Source organism: Tenrec ecaudatus, chromosome X (assembly GCF_050624435.1).
Source record: "Tenrec ecaudatus isolate mTenEca1 chromosome X, mTenEca1.hap1, whole genome shotgun sequence".
Classification (NCBI taxonomy): Eukaryota; Metazoa; Chordata; class Mammalia; order Afrosoricida; family Tenrecidae; genus Tenrec; species Tenrec ecaudatus.
Genome location: NC_134548.1, coordinates 93,725,060 through 93,742,089, shown reverse-complemented (window position 1 = coordinate 93,742,089; position 17,030 = coordinate 93,725,060). Strand labels below are relative to the sequence as shown.

General features: G+C 40.6%; 1 protein-coding gene and 1 pseudogene across 1 annotated transcript; one reads left to right on the top strand and one right to left on the bottom strand.

The window, feature by feature from the left end:
• The first annotated feature begins 1,607 nt into the window (after positions 1–1,607).
• LOC142433525 (melanoma-associated antigen B5-like) lies at positions 1,608–2,621 on the top strand. The gene has a single exon (XM_075538397.1). The coding sequence runs from the start codon at positions 1,608–1,610 to the stop codon at positions 2,619–2,621; it is 1,014 nt and encodes a 337-aa protein (XP_075394512.1).
• A 7,430-nt stretch (positions 2,622–10,051) lies between these two features.
• On the bottom strand, positions 10,052–13,502 carry LOC142433524 (serine/threonine-protein phosphatase 2A 56 kDa regulatory subunit alpha isoform-like; annotated as a pseudogene).
• Positions 13,503–17,030: the final 3,528 nt, after the last annotated feature.

Genomic DNA, 17,030 nt, shown 5'->3' with positions numbered 1-17,030 from the left:
GCCAAGATGAATACACTATCATTTTTATTTCAAGGCTTTCAAGGATATGTGAATATTGAATCAAGGGTTCTATTTAAGTCAGGAGAAGTAGGAGGCCAGGGTCTGATAGTAATCAAGTTGATCATAAATGTGAATTAAATGTACACTCCATCCATCAACAGAGAAAGTCCCACAGATTCTTAGTCTTGAGATCATTTATAGGAAGGTTCAGACATGGGGATCCTCAGGTTGCATCCCAGACTTCATCCGCTGTTGAATTACAGAGGTGAGAGCCTTATTCTGAGGTTGTGGTACACAGTTGATTGGAATAAGGCATCTTAAGCCCTCCTAGACATACAGGGTATGAGACCCACTCCTGGCATCAGCCAATGGAGATGCTGGTAAGGGCCTTAGTCTAAGATATGGGGATGAAGTCAGCAAAAGGAGTCCTAGGACTAACCTGGATGAAGAAGCTATATTTAGGGCTGAGCAAAACTTCCTCCATCATAAATGACATACAGAGCCCTACCTTTTGGGCATCCCTGGGATACAAGGCTATTGTTGATAGAACGAATTCTACTCCTTGTTATTCTGCCATCAGGTTTTGAGGGGCATGGTGCAAAGGCAATTTTCAAAGGTTAAGAGCAGAATTACTTCCTGGTTTTAATGGGGTCCACTCACCTGATGACAGTGGGAAAATCTTTGAATCTCTTCCCTACTCTCAGCCAGCTTTGGAGGACAGAGACAGGAAAGGTCAAAGGAGTCAACTATCATTGTTGCTTGGAATCTCAGAGACTTGCTGGTCTCAGGATGAAGCCTCGGGACAAGAGAGGGCATATCTCAGGTCACCCCACAGTCAATGCAGTGACTGAGGAGACCACCCTTTAAATAGAAGGGACAGCAAGGCCTCTGACTTTCTTTCCTTCTTTTAGGTCTTGAAAGTCCAGGTCAGGGCTAAGAGGCTGTGGTGGTTTCCCCCTTACTTCTTGACATCAGATCCCAAGATATTGAGGCCTCTGGTCTCACGATCTAGCCATCAGGCAACCAAGGGGCGGGCTCTGAGCTTCTCCATGGAAGAGAAAAAAAAATTATGAATAACAGCTGAAGGGTCTATGAGTGAATCACAGACAGAGAGACATCAGTACTGAGTGGTTTGAGTCACCATGGCAAGCTGAAGTTCTCCTTTGGGAGCTTCAGGGGGGTACCTACCTTAATTTGAGGTGTCATTTTCAGGGCAGCAGAAGTAAAGGGGTATAAGAGTTGTGAACCCACTTCACATGCTACCCTAAACATGAACTGAGACACACTCTCACTCAGAAATAGAGGCTTTCCCTCTGTGAGACCCTGCTGTCAGCCCCAGTATACCTTAGGCAGAGCAGGCAGGAAGTAACCTATTGCATTCTCTACCTCCCCCCACAGAATTCTCAAAGGCAAGCTCCCAGGAGCAAGGAAGCTTCTTGTGTTCCTAGGACAGTGTCCTTACGGGAAATTGCAGGTGTCTTCAATAAAACCAAGGAGGCATCTTGGTGCTGAAGGGTGCACATCTTCTCAGCATCCCACAGTCCCCAAGCTCACATTCCCTGCCCTACTGCCTAGGACGCTGAGTGTTGCCCTTGACCAGAGGAACCATGCCTCAACAGCATAATATTAAACCCCAGAAGGATGAGAAACACCAGCAGGTTCAAGGGGAGGCCCATGAGCAGGGAGGTGCTCACGCTGAGGCAGCAGTACGAGAAGACCCCAGTTGCTCCTCCTCTCCTCTTTGTGAAGGGAACACCCAGAGTTATGATGCTGCTAAGGGCCCTCTTACTCCCCAAGAACTGCAGGGACTCTCTTCTGGCATCAATGCTTCTATAGACAGAAGAGCTGATCAAGGACCACATATGGACAGTTTAACTTCCCCCAACAATGAAACCGTGTACCTTGACCCTATTGGCTCGAGGGCACATTTGTTGGAGCACTTTATGATGTACAAGTTTAAAATGAAGCAGCCCATTACCAAGGTCGACATGTTGAAGATTATCAGCCCAAAACACAAAGACCGGTTCTCTGAGATTCTCAAGAAGGCAGCTGGGAACCTTGAGGTGGCGTTTGCGGTTGAAGTGAAGCAAGTTGACTGCTCCATTGAATCCTATACTCTTGTCAGTAAACTGGCCCTCCCCAACAATGGACGGGTCCATCCCGGCAGGGGCTTGCCCAAAACAGGGCTACTGATGGTTCTGCTGGGGATGATCTTATTGAAGGGCCACCATGTCACTGAGAAGATGATGTGGGAATTCCTGAATATTATGCGCATATTTCCTGGGAGGAAGCACTTGATCTATGGAGAGCCCAAGAAGCTCATCACCAAAGACCTGGTGAAGCTGAAGTACCTGGAGTACCAACAGGTGCCCAACAGTGATCCACCGTGCTATGAATTCCTGTGGGGCCCCAGAGCCCATGCTGAAGCCTCCAAGACTAAAATTCTTGAGTTTATGGTGAAGGCCAATGATGTCGTTCCCAGTTCCCTCCCATCTCTCCATGAGCAGGATGTGAGAAAGGAAGGCACAGTCCAACACAGCCTGATAGGCATGGTTAGTGCTACTGGCCTGGCCAATGAGTTTGCCAAGTGCAGGTGTAGCAAAAATTCTTGCCGCCTGTGAAATCTGAGGTTTGCTTTTACTCAGATTAGATCATCTGATCAGAACTTCAAGATTATCTTGAAAACCTCAAGGAAACTTTATGTTAGATTGTTGGGATAATGAATGAGCAGGGGTGGAAAATAAAGCATAATAAATTCTTGTCTGAATTTTTTGGTTTTCTTTCTTTTTTTTACTGGCTGAACCATTGATTGTTATTCAAATGACACAAAGCACACTTGGGAAAGTTTATATAAATTCTCTCTAGATTTCTACACTATATTTTTAAAAAGTAGGTTTTACAAAATTGACTTGAGATAACTTACAATGTAATTGTTCATTTAGGATGAGTGTGCAATCATCTCCACAATCCATTTCAGAAACTTTTCCTTCATACTATTTGTTTCTAGCACTCCATTGCCCCTTTTCCTCCCCTGCCATGGAAGAGGTAATTATTAATCTCTATAGATTTAGAAGTCATACAAAACACACACTGGAAGCAATCAAACAGACAATTAAAACCAACAGTAACACCTAGACAGACTATTAAAAACAACAATAATGACTAGACAAAACAGGACAAAATCTCACTAGAAAAGGAAGCAGAAATCAATAAAATGGAAATAATGTTGCTTTGTATGATTTTTTTATAATTGTGTTCTGTTGTGTGTGATTTTTTCGTATAGCAAATACACAATAGATAGATCTATAGAAACAGTAACTGAATAGATGTGTGGTAGAGGCAGATGGGGCAAAAATGGGATGAGGAGAGCAATGAATATAAGAGGAAAAACTTCTGAAATTGAGATTTTAATGGCACCAATCTTCTTAATATGATTGAATGATTCAGTTACATATGTGAAGTATATGAAAACAAACCAGTTGACAAATGAGTCAAGAAGGAGATAAAATGATAAGGTATTCTGGTTTTTTTTTTAGTTTTTTTTTTAATTTTAACAATTTATTGGGGCTCATACAATTCTTTTCACAGTTCATGCATATACATACATCAATTGTATAAAGCACATCTGTACAGTCTTTGCCCTAATCATTTTTTCTCTTTTCTTCTTTTACATTTTATTAGGGACTCATACAACTCTTACCACAATCCATACATATACATACATCAATTGTATAAAGCACATCCATACATTCCCTGCCCCAATCATTCTCAAAGCATTTGCTCTCCACTTAAGCCCCCTGCATCAGGTCCTCTTTTTTGAGATCATTTTCTTCTCATCTGTGTATCTTTTTATTTTTTGGCTGGATTTTACATGTTTTAAATAGTTTTCTTGGCCTATAATTCCCAAACCATACACTCATTGGATCATATTAAAAGAATTGTACAATTATCAGCACAATCAGTTTTAGAACATCTTCTTCTTCCTTGTCCTCATCATTAGCTCCCCAGCTCCCCCCAAATTCCCTGCCAGAGCCCCCAAGTTACCATTAATCCAGTGACTGTCTCTACAGAATAATTTATCCTATATTTCATGTACAGAAAAACATTTTAAAACTAAAATAAAAAGCTAACAATAATAACAAGGTCAAACAGGAAAACTTCAATAGAAAAGAAAGCTGGAATATTAAAAGTCAGAGCAGATTTAAAATAGGGAGATCAAATGCTGAGGTGCTACATCTTAACCAAAACGCATCTGCAATAATCTACTGTCCAATGCATTCCTCATGATAGCAAAGTTATTCCATCCCTGGTCTGGGGTCAAAGAGGAGCACAGGAGGCTTAATCCCCATGTATTTCCCTTGTCGCTTGTTTGTTTGTTTTGTACTGAAACACCTTTAAAATGGATGGAAAGGGTTATCAAACGATAAGATACAACATTTTATCCTAACTACGTCTGCTCTGGGGGTTAAGTGGTTACCTGTTGGGCTGCTAACCCAACATTTCAAACTCATTAGCTGCTTCTCAGGAGCAAGTTCTACCCTGTCCTATAGGGTCGCTGTGAGTCAGCATTGACTAGATGGTAGTGAGCTATCTGTCATAATCAATGTGGCACAGCTCTCTGCTGGATGACAATGCTATTCACATTCCTCACCTATGACAGAGGGTGTTCACCGGAGGCTTAATCCACGTGTGTACACTGCAAATGGATTTGGGGCCTCCACTGTCATCCATGCTCTTCTGCAGTCCAGGCATGTACAATTTGTGCTCTGATGCCAGTCCCTCCTTCAAATTTAGGCTTTATTATTTATGACCCTTTTATCCCACAGGATGGTGTGCTTCCTCCTTGAGGACTTACTTGATGCCTCACACAGATGGCTGCTTGTTTTAACACAACCTTTTAAAGTCCCAGACCCTACTACTATTTCAGTCAAAGGTACACCATCTGGTTTATTTATTACACTTTGCTATAGCACCCATATCTTCAATGACCTCTTCATGGGGGCAAATGTTGAGGGAAACTATCATAAGGACTAATTAAGCTCCAAATCCATTCATGTATCTATGTTTATAGATGACTCAAGTTCCCTGTAGAGACAGCATTAAAATTTTGTGATAGATTTTTCCCCCAAAGTTCTGTATTTGATTTTTTTTTTTTTACAAAACAGCCCTATCACCTTCAAAGTGCTCTCCATTACACTTAAAACCTTTGTCAGATCTGCGATTCCATTCTTGGAAATATTTTACAAATTCATCTGTTTGGATGGCTGACAGCACCTCACTTTTTTTCCTCTTTACTTCTTCTGCTTCATCAAAATGCTGTCCTTTCATATCCTTTGTCTCAGAAACAACAACAAAAAATCCACCCAGCAAATTCACGTGAGTCAGGTGTGTGGGGTAAGATAGGCATGCTGTTTTTTGCCAAAAGCTAGCACACTGAGATGGCTGTGTGAGCAGGTGCAGTGACGTGCTGGCAAAATTAGGCCCCTGTCTGGCACAAATCAGGCTTTTTTTGGTCTCACACTGTTATGTAATCTTTTCAGAACCTCTAAGGAGAATGGTTACGTCACCGTCTGAATTGGTGGAACAAACTCCAAATACACTTCAAGTCAACATTTTCACCCATTTGGGAAGTTGATGAAAGTTTAGAATGACGCTCATCACCGATCACATTACAACTTTTTTGAAATGAGAAAATCACTCATACACTTGAGTTTTCCCCCATAGCATTGTCTTTATAAGCTGTCTTCAACATCACAACAGTTTCTGCAGCATTTTTCCCTGAGGAGGAAGCATTTCATAGCCGCATGGTGTTCTCTTAAATTGGCCATCACAAAAAATGAGTTTCAAGCAAAACTGCTTTTTCTAAAAAATTCACTGTGACTAGAGAGAACCTTCCCAGGCTATGGACGGGATGCACTAACTCAGAGAGGTGCTCCATGCTTGCCTAGCAGGAAAAAATGTGTACTACAAAGCTCCATTCAGTGGAATATTTCCCATTTTGTGGGGGTACCCCCCATCACATATCAGTTACTTAAATCTTCTACAGAGGAGTTTGAGGTAAAACCAAGTTCATTTAGTGAGGTTTACACATGGAATCCTTCTTTTCCAGCTTATGAAAGATGTTGTGTGCTTCAAAACGGCAGAGTCTAAAGTCCCAGTAGGCTGTAGCACATCCCTTACATCTCCAAAGACTGGATAGAAACTAGGTCAAACGTGCCCAATAAGAAAAAAAATGTGTTCAATCAGGAACCTAGTACTTGGGTTCCATGGAAGTATTAAGTGTTTGTTCTTAATAAGTAGCTCCATCCAGTTTACCCAACAACATAAGTGTAATTGCATTCCATGACACATACATGCCCCCCTCTCCCCACCTTGGCTTAAATTTCCAATAAGTTTGACTTGGATACATTTCTGTTACTCCGGGTGACTATAAGCACAGTGTTGTCTAGCAGCAACTGAATGGTTATCTTTCTCTCCCTGTATCTTCAGAAACTGATCCAGCTGAAATGGGCTCTCCCCTGTCGAAGTGGTTTTTAAGATCTACAGATAAAGGCAGTGATATATGGTTCATGGGACTAAGCAGGCCCTGCATCATAATTATAGATATTGGCAAACCAGGTTAAAAGAGAAAATGACCTGAGAACAGCAGCCTGCCTCTTTCTTGGTGTATATCCTTGTAGTAGTAGGACTATACAATATCTGTCCTTTTATGATGTACTAACTTGGTGTAGTGGTTGTGAGTTGGGCTGCCATCCGCAAGGTTGGTGGTTCCAAACCAACAGTAGCTCCTCTGGGGAAACACTAGGCTTTGAAAACAATTATAGTCTCGGAAACTCCCAGGGAGTCGCTATGATTGAGCATTGACTCCACGGCGCTGAATATACTTCACTTAGCATAATGGTGTCCAGATCTATCCCTTTCAGTATGTGTTTTTTGGTTTATTGTCATTCTTTAAGGATGCATAGTATTCCTCTGTATGTATATCTACCAGCTTTTCTGTATCTACTTTTCTACTGACGAGCATTTGTATTGTTTCCAGCTTCTTGCTATTTTGAACTGTGAGTTAATGAACATGAGAAAGCATTCGTCCATTTATATACGGTCTCTTATTTCCCTGGGAGTAGATGGTCAGCAAATGTAGTGCTAGATCCTGTGGTATGTCTATTCCCAGTTGTTTTCATTGGCACCCTACCATTTTCAACAATGGCTGTACATCTTTACAATCCCAGCAGCGGTATATAAGAGTTCCAGTCTCTCTGCGCCCTCGCCAGCATTTGTTGCTTTCTCTCTCTCCCCCTGATTTATTACATCTTCCAATTTGTCAAAGTACAAAAATATGATTTATACCTTAATGTGTTTAGCTTATTCTAGAATGTGGAGGACTGGTATCTTTTAAGTGAGATTACTTGCCCCCTGGCTCTTTTATTCCCTAAACATTAGTTTAAAGGCACTGTGTTAGTACTCAGGAGGCTAAGATAAAGCCCTTTGTGGAGGCCAGTAGCTATAAACACATGAGGAGTTGGTGGCCTATCCTTTGTGAACTACAGAAAATAGATGGGAAGCGGTTGTTCTAGATGAGAACCCTCCAGTGAAAATTTCCCTGAGTCAAAACCATTTGCAACTTTGGAAAGCTGTAAGTCCTGTTCTGGTATATATTTCTGAAGTCAGCTGGGTGGTGGGCTGTAGAAGTGGTTGAACAGAGGTCAGGCCGTCCTCTTTGGAGCTTCAGAGTTAAGCGACAAGACCCTGCATTGGGAAACTCTTTTATGAGTCACTCTGAGATCCTACTCAGGGCTTGGTGGGCCAGGATGTGCTTTACTCCTTTTATCCACCCCTTCCCACCTCGTTGACTCCTGTGTGCTCTGATCAGACAAGTCCCTCTTCCTGAGCTGTAGCGTCAGTGCTGTCCTCTGAAGGGAATTCTTCAGGGAGGGAGGGTGGTGCTGTCCACTTAGTTGGTAATGGGGCCGGCCCCTCAGGCCTCTCTATCGATTCCCTGCTTCATGTCAGTGTGTGGTGTTCTTGTCTTGGAGCACCGTGTTGGAGTCTGGTTCCTCTTTCCCTGTGGAAACACAATCAACATCCCTCCCCCTGTGTGGGTTAGTGCCCTGTTCTACCAGCTACCCAGGTCTTCTTCCCTTCCTTTTTAGTGGGCTACCATATGTATCCCCGAGTTTGGTCTGGCCCCTGCCTTATTACCTGGACCTCACCCCAGGGACATAAGTATACAGTAGCTTCTTCCCTATGTTCCATTTGAATTTTTTGAGCTTACCTCAGCAGACTCATGCAGTACTTGCTCTTTTGTGCTTGGCTTACTTCATTTAGCATAATTTCCTCCAGTTCTTCCCATGTGGCAATGTACTTCATGCGTCCATCACTGCTTTTTAGAGATGCCTAATACTCCATTGTATGTATGTACCACAGTTTTTAATCCATTCGTCTGTTGATGGGAATTTGGGTTGTTTCCAACTCCTTGCAATTGTGAACTGTGCCGCGATGAACATCAGGGCACAGATGTCTGGCTGTGGTTTGTTTTTTGTCTCTTCTGGGAATATGCCCAGTAGTGGGGTTGCTGGATCATATGGTAGCTCAATTTCCAATTGTTTTAGATATCGATAAATCGATTTCCATAATGGCTGTACATACCTACAGGTCCACCAGCGGTGTGGACAAGAGTTCCTATTTCTCTGCATCCCCTCCAACACTTGTTACTTTCTGATTTCTTGAATTGGGTTATCTTTGAGGGTGTTAGGTGGCAACTCATAGTTGTTTAATTTGCATTTCTCTTATGGCTAGCGATCAGTAATCTGATCATGAGGGTGAGCATCAAGCAGGACCATGTCCTAAGAATGAATTGTTCTTAGATTGGGGCTAGAATTAGGTGTGAGCTCAAAATCCATTCATTTATAGATGGTTTATATATGTCTCTGGTTCATCTATGAGAAATCATTGTCATTTTATGCTAGAGAATCTTAACAACCATATCCATGCGGCATTATGTAATTCCATTGATAGTGTCATTAATTTAACCAATGGTATAAAATGTAAAACAGCGCTGAGAGAAGGACATAAAATAGAGGCTGGTTACAAATCATGATACATGGATTGTTAACTTGAACAGATTAAACTCTTAAGTTACTGGACACGATTTACACAAACATGTTGATAGGGCAAAATTTGGGATAATGTACATTGACAGTGGCAAAACCATGACTACCAGATTAATACATGCCATAATCAAGCAAGGGAGTCATTAAAATAGTAAGTATATGCTAGTCCCAGCCCACGAGTCATTGGACATCCTCAAGGTGAGAAATCTGAACCTAAGTCCAATTACTGATAATGATATAGCCCTGGAATACCAGTTATCTGTTTCTTCTCACATTAGGGAGTTTCAAACTTAAGTTCAATGGCTACAGGTGAGGTTGGATTGAAGCCCAGTTCACTTAGCTGAGTATCCACATTGCGCCTTTCTGGTGTGGCCTATAAAGGATGTTGAACCATTCACAAGAACAGAGCCTAAATCCCAATAGTCTGTAACACACTGCCTGTGCCACTAAGGTCTAGATAGAAAGTAGGTCAAAAGTATCCACTTGTAAACATTAGTACCAGGCATCTTCTCTTCGTGGGTTCTATGTACTTATTGTTCAGCATTTTGTTTCCCTTAAAGAGATGGCTTCTCCCTGGATTCCTATCAAAATAAATAATGAACTGGCCTTCTCAAAGATATATATGCTCTCTTCTACTCATCTTGACTTGAAATTCCAGTTGTTGCTAGGTGCCATCGAGTTGGATCTTATTCATAGAAGCTATGCACAGCAGAAGAAAACATTGCCCAGTCCCCTGCCATACTCACAATTGTGCCTATGCTTGAGGCCATGGTTGTAGCCACAGTGTCATTCTATGTCCTTGAGGGCTTTCCTCTTTTTGGTTTCCTCTGTACTTGGTGTAGTGGCTGCGATCCACATGGTTGGGAGTTCAAAACCAACAGCAGTTCCATGAGAGAAAAACTGAATTTTCTACTCCTGTAAACAGTTACTGTCTCCGAAAATCACCGCATTAACTGGATGGCAGTGAGTTTGATTTTTTGTGTTTGTTTTTGTTGCTGTTTTTCTACTTTATCATGCATGATATACTTCTCCAAGGACTGGTCTCTCTTGAGAACATGTCCAAAGTGTATGCCATCTTTGCATCTCAGTCTCACAATCCTTGCTTCTAAAGAATCCTCTGGCATTACTTCTTCAAAGACAGATTGGTCTGTCCTTTTCGCCGTCTACAGTACTTCCCATAGTCTTCTCCGCCACTGCAATTCAAAGCATCACTTCTTCTTCAGTCTTCCTTATTCAATGTGCAACATTCACATGCATCTGTGGCAATTGAAAATACCACGGCTTGGGCCATGCACAATTTCACAAGAATGGGAAGTAACATCCACACTTTTGAACACTTTACAGAGGTCTTGTGCAGTAGATTTACCCAATGCCACAAACCTATGGATCCCTTGACTGCTTGATTATTCCTTGAGCATTGATTATCAAGTGAAGCAAAACAAAATCCTTGATAACTTCAACATTTTCTCCATTTATCGTGATGTGAAATATTGGTCCAGTTGTGGTCCGAAATTTTGCTCTTCTTTACATTGAGTTTAATCTATACTGAAGGCTGTAAACCTTCATTTTCATCAGCAAGAGCTTCAATTCCTCCTTACTTTCAACAAGAAAGGTGTGTCACCTGCTTACTGGAGGTTTTTTTATAAGCCTTATTTCTGACCTGATGCCACATTCTTCTTCATATAATATAGCTTCTCTGAATCAGTATGGTGAGAGGACACAGCTTCTCTGATACAGTATGGTGATACATACTTTTCTTCATTTGAAATGATGCAGTATTTCTGTGTTCTGTTCTCAAAACTGCATTTTGATCCATGTACAAATTCTGTATGAGCACAATGAAGTGTTCTGGAATTCCCACTCTTCTCAAAGTTATACATAGTTTGTTATGATTCACATAATCTAATACCTTGGCAGAGTAAATAACATGCAAATAAGCATCTTTCTGGTATTCTATGCTTTCAGCCAAGATTCAGCTGACATCAGCAATGATATCCCTGTTCCATGACCTCTTCTGAATCAGCCACGACCCTCTGGCAGCTCCCTGTCAATGTACTCCTGCAACTGCTATTGGATGATCTTCAGCAACATGTTACTTACGTGTGATGTCAATGATATTTTTCATTTTATAAGGCAAAGTACAAGCACATGTGCCTACTATTAAATGTTGGTCAATCCCCCAGTGAAGATATCTCAGTACAAAGCAGTTTCCCACACAACCACAAATTAAGAGATTGGAAGAGTATATTATAACAAATATGTGAGAATTACTTGACCAAGTTAATACATATAAAACTTGTATACGCACTACGTCAGAACATTGGAGGATGCTTACTGCAGTTTCTGTAAGTAAGCCAGGTAGTGACAGCTAGTGCTTTGTCTTGTCATGCCATGGGGCTCAAAACCTCCATCCCTGAGTCAGGTGGGACTGGGGGAGGGCAGGCTGCAAGGACTAGAAATGGCCTGCTTTCAGCTCTGGCAGAGAAAGAGGAGAAATGAATGGAAAAGCCAGTCTGTTTCGCCTTGCTGCCTCTACTCATCTGCATTCATCACTCTTTGGAGTCAAGATACTCATGAGGAACTATATATACATATGTATGTATGTCTGTATATATGCAGACATACATACAGTTACAGATATAATATATATATGTTTAAAATCCTGGGATTTTTCTCCTCAAATCCCATAGTTCTCTGTCATATTTCTGGGAGAGACAAGGGAGGAAGGAGTAAGTAGTATACCTTAGTTTTATTTTAGGAAATCCTTCATTTTCCAAGACCCTTTTTTTATCCTTTTTGTTTTATAGCTTTTTTATCAAAATAACTTAATTGGGAGTTAATACAGATACCATATCATTCATTCAATCACATCAAGAAGTGTTGTACAATTTCTACCTTAATTACTTTCAAAACATTCTTTAAATTCCTGAACTCCTTGACACCAGCTCTCTTTTATCTGGCCCCCACAAACACTGTATGCCCCTCAGAACTTTTTACGAAATTAGTAAGGTAATCAAAAACCTTGCCATTCATTTCCACAGGCATTTTCTGTACACTGTATACTGGTGCTGCAATGGTCTCATTCCAGTACTTTTTGTATAGTTTGTACAAACTGTCAAACATAATTGGAATAATGTTGTCAATGTTTTCCTCAATTAAACTTAGAATATTTTCATAATTCCAGAAGTACAATGCCCTTTCTGCAATCTGAAAATGAGAACTGGATACATACTTGGAAATCTCCTTAAAATGAGGCTCTTCAATGTTTTTTGAACTGTGTAGATTCAATGACATCTAAGATTTCTTCAATTTCTCCTAAAAACATCACCTTTATCTGACTGTATGTTTTAGGCCAAATTTTTCACAATCATCTGATCGTTGTTCTGTTAGCATAGCGTCTGTTTTCAGGAACTGTACAACACAAGAGACCAGGTGAGCATGAAACAGAGCTCACCCTTTTGCAGTATGCATAGGAATAAGAACCTTCATCAGAAACCGTTTATGCTTTGCTTCCAGTAGCAATACAAAGCCATTGGGAATACTTGCTAATATTTCGAGGAGTTCAGTAGCACCATTGAAATGCTCTGTCCCACATATACACCTGAGAAAAATATTGTTAACCTGCTTTCACATGAACGCTCTTTAAGTCCTGGAAATTTCCCGTAAATCCAATGCAGACCAGTCTTCAGGAAGTCCCGCTCTCTGGGATCTTCACTATCAAAACACCCCAGGAACCGTTGTACACATTTCTGATGAATGTATTCCTTTGCAATATTCGGCTGGAAGTTCTCCACTAATCTCAAGAAGAATTCATGCACCAATTGTATGTGAGGCCAAGAGGCCTCAAGTGTGGGCTCATCTACTTTTGGATCAAAATCTGGATTTTCACGTGGAGGAAGAGTCTGGAAGATATTAGCATGAATCAGTTTTACTATATATGCTGATGCAAAAATTACATCACAATTAGTTGAAACATACTCAACCAGTGTTGTTCTTTTAATTTCTTTGTTCTTTAAGTCTGAAAAAGTTTATGAAATCAAACTGCATGCAACAGTACTGTAACTTCTCACAGAAGAACTCTTGCCATTCATTTGAAGTGGCATCTTTGAGATGGGGCAGAGGTTGTGGCTCCACCTGGCTGCCCTGGGTGTGGGATTGTGACAAACCCCCCCCCCCCCCGAGAGCGCTTCTGACGCTTCGCCTTGGTACCAATTTCTCAGAGAAGTCTTCTACTTTCTCTGAGGCCAAGATGGCAGTGGAGGCCGCCCCTGCTGGCAACTACAACTCCAAGGCTCTGGCGCTTGGCAGCTCACATTTTGAGTACCCTCGGATCCAAAGGTCCAGTTCTCTGGCGTTATCTCTTCTAATGCCGTGCTTCCGTTCATTAGGCATTCAGTATCTGACAGTGTTTTGAAGCTCTGCATAAGTTGTTCAGTGGCTACTTCCTCTGAAATGTGGAGCTGATTTATTTTTGGTTGTCTGTTCTTAGTCTAGAAGCTCTGCTGAAAACTTCACTTTGGGTGACCCTGCTGGCATTTGAAATACCAGTGACATAGCTTCCAGCAACACAGCAACACACAAGGCACCACAGTAAGATAAGCTGACAGGCAAGTGGTGAGAATTTCTAGTCACGTTTGCTTATCACTATGGTTAGAAGTGTCTGTTGATTTAGGGTGGCCTTCGCAGAATTTTGTATGGCAGCAACTGAATGCTCATCGACCTCTTTCCCCATCTTGAAATCTTAGCCCAGTTGAGGTGAGGTCTGCTCTGTCAAAGTGGTTGTTAAGTTGTCCATATAGAGGGGGCTGTCATGTGCATGGATGCTAGGCAGACTCTGTATTATATCACTTGGCAATTATACCAGTGCCACGTTGTTCTGAATACTATGGCTGTCTAATGAAGTCAGCTAATGCAAGACATCCTACTTTCATCTTCTTTTTGAGAAGGTCTTTGCTTATCTGAGGCCTTTTCACTCCCCATATGAAGACGGTAATTAGTTTTTCCATTTCTTTTAAGAATGACATTGGGCTTTGGATTCAAATTGTGTTGTATTAATAGATTTCTTTAAGAAGTAGTAATAGTTTTCACAATAATCCCCATTGTGGGGTATTCTTTCATTCGTGCAGATCTCTTTTTTATTTTGTAATAATATTCTGTAGGGTTTTTTTTTGGGGGGTATGGGTCTTTTGTTTTTTGGTAAGATTTATTCCCAGGTATTTGAACTTGTGTGTGGCTATTGTAAATAGTGTTGTTTCCTTGATGTCTTTTTCAGAGCTCTCTTTGGTGGTATGTAGTAATCCAGTTGATTTTTGCTTGTTCACCTTCTATCTAGTCATTTTCTCAAATCCCTCAAAAATTTCCAAGAGTCTTTTGTGGAATCTTTGGGTTTTTCTAGATATAAAATCATATTATCTACAAAGAGTCAAGAATTTATTTCTTCTTTTTCCAATTGTATTCCCTTGTTTTCTAATTGGGCTATGACGTCCAGAACAATGCTGAAAAAGAGCGGGACTAGAGAACATTTTTGTTTAGTTTCCATTTTCCTCTTCTTCAAATCTATTCTTCAGGTCTTTCCTATATGCCTAATTCTGTTATCTTATTGTTTGTCTTCTGAGATTCTTTTTTGGATTAAGGACACTAGTTTTCCAATTTCATCCTTTATTCTCATGAGTGCTCCCCACATTTCATGAAATAACCTGAACATCATTCTTTTGAATTCTGTATCTGGTAGCTTTGTGCCATCTTCTTCAGAGCACTCCACTTGGTTTCAATAATTTTTGGTTGTTTGTGTTTGTTTTTCTTGTTTTACATGGTTGATTGCTGCTTCCTCCTTATCATGGTACAACTACTAGTTGTGTGTGAACTACTGGGTAATGAATGATTATGATGTACTAGTGGTTCAATAGTAGAAAAGATATGGTAGTAAAATGGAGAAAAGTAGAGAGAGATGGGTAATTGGGGAACAGGGTGGGGTTGGGGGGTGTAAAATGGGCAAGACTAAAATAAAAATAGTAATAATAAGTAGTTCTCTGGATAGGTTAACAAATTTGTTAAAATAATGGGAAATACATTTTTGAATAGTCAAAATTAATAAGTCCCAGTGAAATGTATTTCACAAGGAAAAAGAGAGAGTTCAGAAAGTAATAATAGGTGGATATGCAGGTAGACAAAGGACAAAAGGGGCAAAAGTCTATTCTTGTCTACTAATTTTTGTTGCTTTGGCAATGCGAATGTCCACGTATCAGTGCACTTACAGTGCAAAAAGGCAACAAGCAAGCAAACAGACAAAAAACCTTGATTTTGTGGGTTTTTCAGGATCTAAAGCAATTTCCTTTTTGTTTTTGTTGTTGTTGTTTTTGCCTGGAGGGAATGGGCATTCTTCAGAGACTGTGGCTGCACTGGAAAATGACACTGGGAGAGAAAGTGGGAGAGAATGACAAAAATATAATGAGCATACTGTAATAAAACAAAAAAAGTACAAAGCCAGATAAAACAATATAACTTGGAAAATAAAACTGCCTTGTGGGTAGGGAGTACCGGTCTTGGATAATGGTGATTTGTGAACATCAGTGCTAATGTAAGGGAGCTGGAAAAAGGAGGATGCGTGGGAGAGAACTAGACACCAAACCAGGAAAGATTGAGAGAGGTAGCTTTACAAAAAAAAGCACAAAGTTAATCCTGGGTGCTGATTATGTCCTCACCAAGGTGTCCATGCAGAGCTATCACCCAGAGGCCAGGCAGTGAGGTAAGAGGTTTGGCTCATTATGTTTCCTCAGAGGACAGGAAACATTGAAAGTGCTGGGGAGCATCAGGGCTCCCAGAAGCGGTTTGTGCCATTGGTGGGTGCGGAATTCAAACATAGAATACGAGACAGTCATTTGACAAAATAGACGAATACTGAGTGAATTAAAATCAGGAACTGTGTGTGTCAGGGTGATATCATTTTACTATACTTATTCAAATTGTATACTGTACAGATAATCAAAGAAGTTGGACTATAGAAAGAAGAACGAAGAATCAAATTAGGAGAGTGGTGGCTGTAGGCGGGTGACACAATCTTATTTACTGAAGCAAAGAAGACCTGAATGTCTTATTTATGAAGATCAAAGTGTTCAATCTTCAATATGGGTACACCTCAATGTTAAAAAACAGAACAGGAAAAACACAAATCCTCACAAAGCAATAAAAATCAAGTTAGATAGAGAAAATATAGGAATTATCAAGTATTTAATTTTATTTGGATTCACAATGAACGCCTACATATGAAGTCGTCAATGAATCAAAGTATTGCATGGGTATTTCTACTGCACAAACCTCTTTGAAGTGTTAAAGAGCAAACATGTCACTTTGAAGAGTATGGTGTGGCTGAAACAATCCTTCTGGCAGATTTAAACCAATGACCTTCTGTTATCAGCCAACACTTAACCCAATGCACGACCACAGCTCCTTATTTTTCACCCCCCAAAATGAAGTTCCGTAGCCATCAAGTTGATTCCTACTCATAGTGATCCTATTTAGGGTTTCTAAGGCTTTAGCATTTTCATGGCTGTACACAGTCTCAACTTTATCTCCCACAAAGACGTTGGTGTGTTTGAAACACCAACCTTGCATAGAATCATTCAACTGGAGGTTTGAATATTTTTACCCAGTTTCAACTTGAATGTGTGTGTGTGCATGCATTTGTATATATGTCAATGCCCATGACTATGGTAAGCAAATAATCAGAGAAACTGTCTTATATGTTGCAGAATGTGAGAACAGGATTGGAGGAAGGCTTAATAATAACCCATGATATGTGGATGAAACCACTTGGCTTACTGTATGCCAGGAGGACTTGAAGAGCTTGCTAATGAAGATCAAGGACAGCAGCCTTTAGAATGGATCACAACTCAATGTAAATAGACCCAAATCCTCACAACT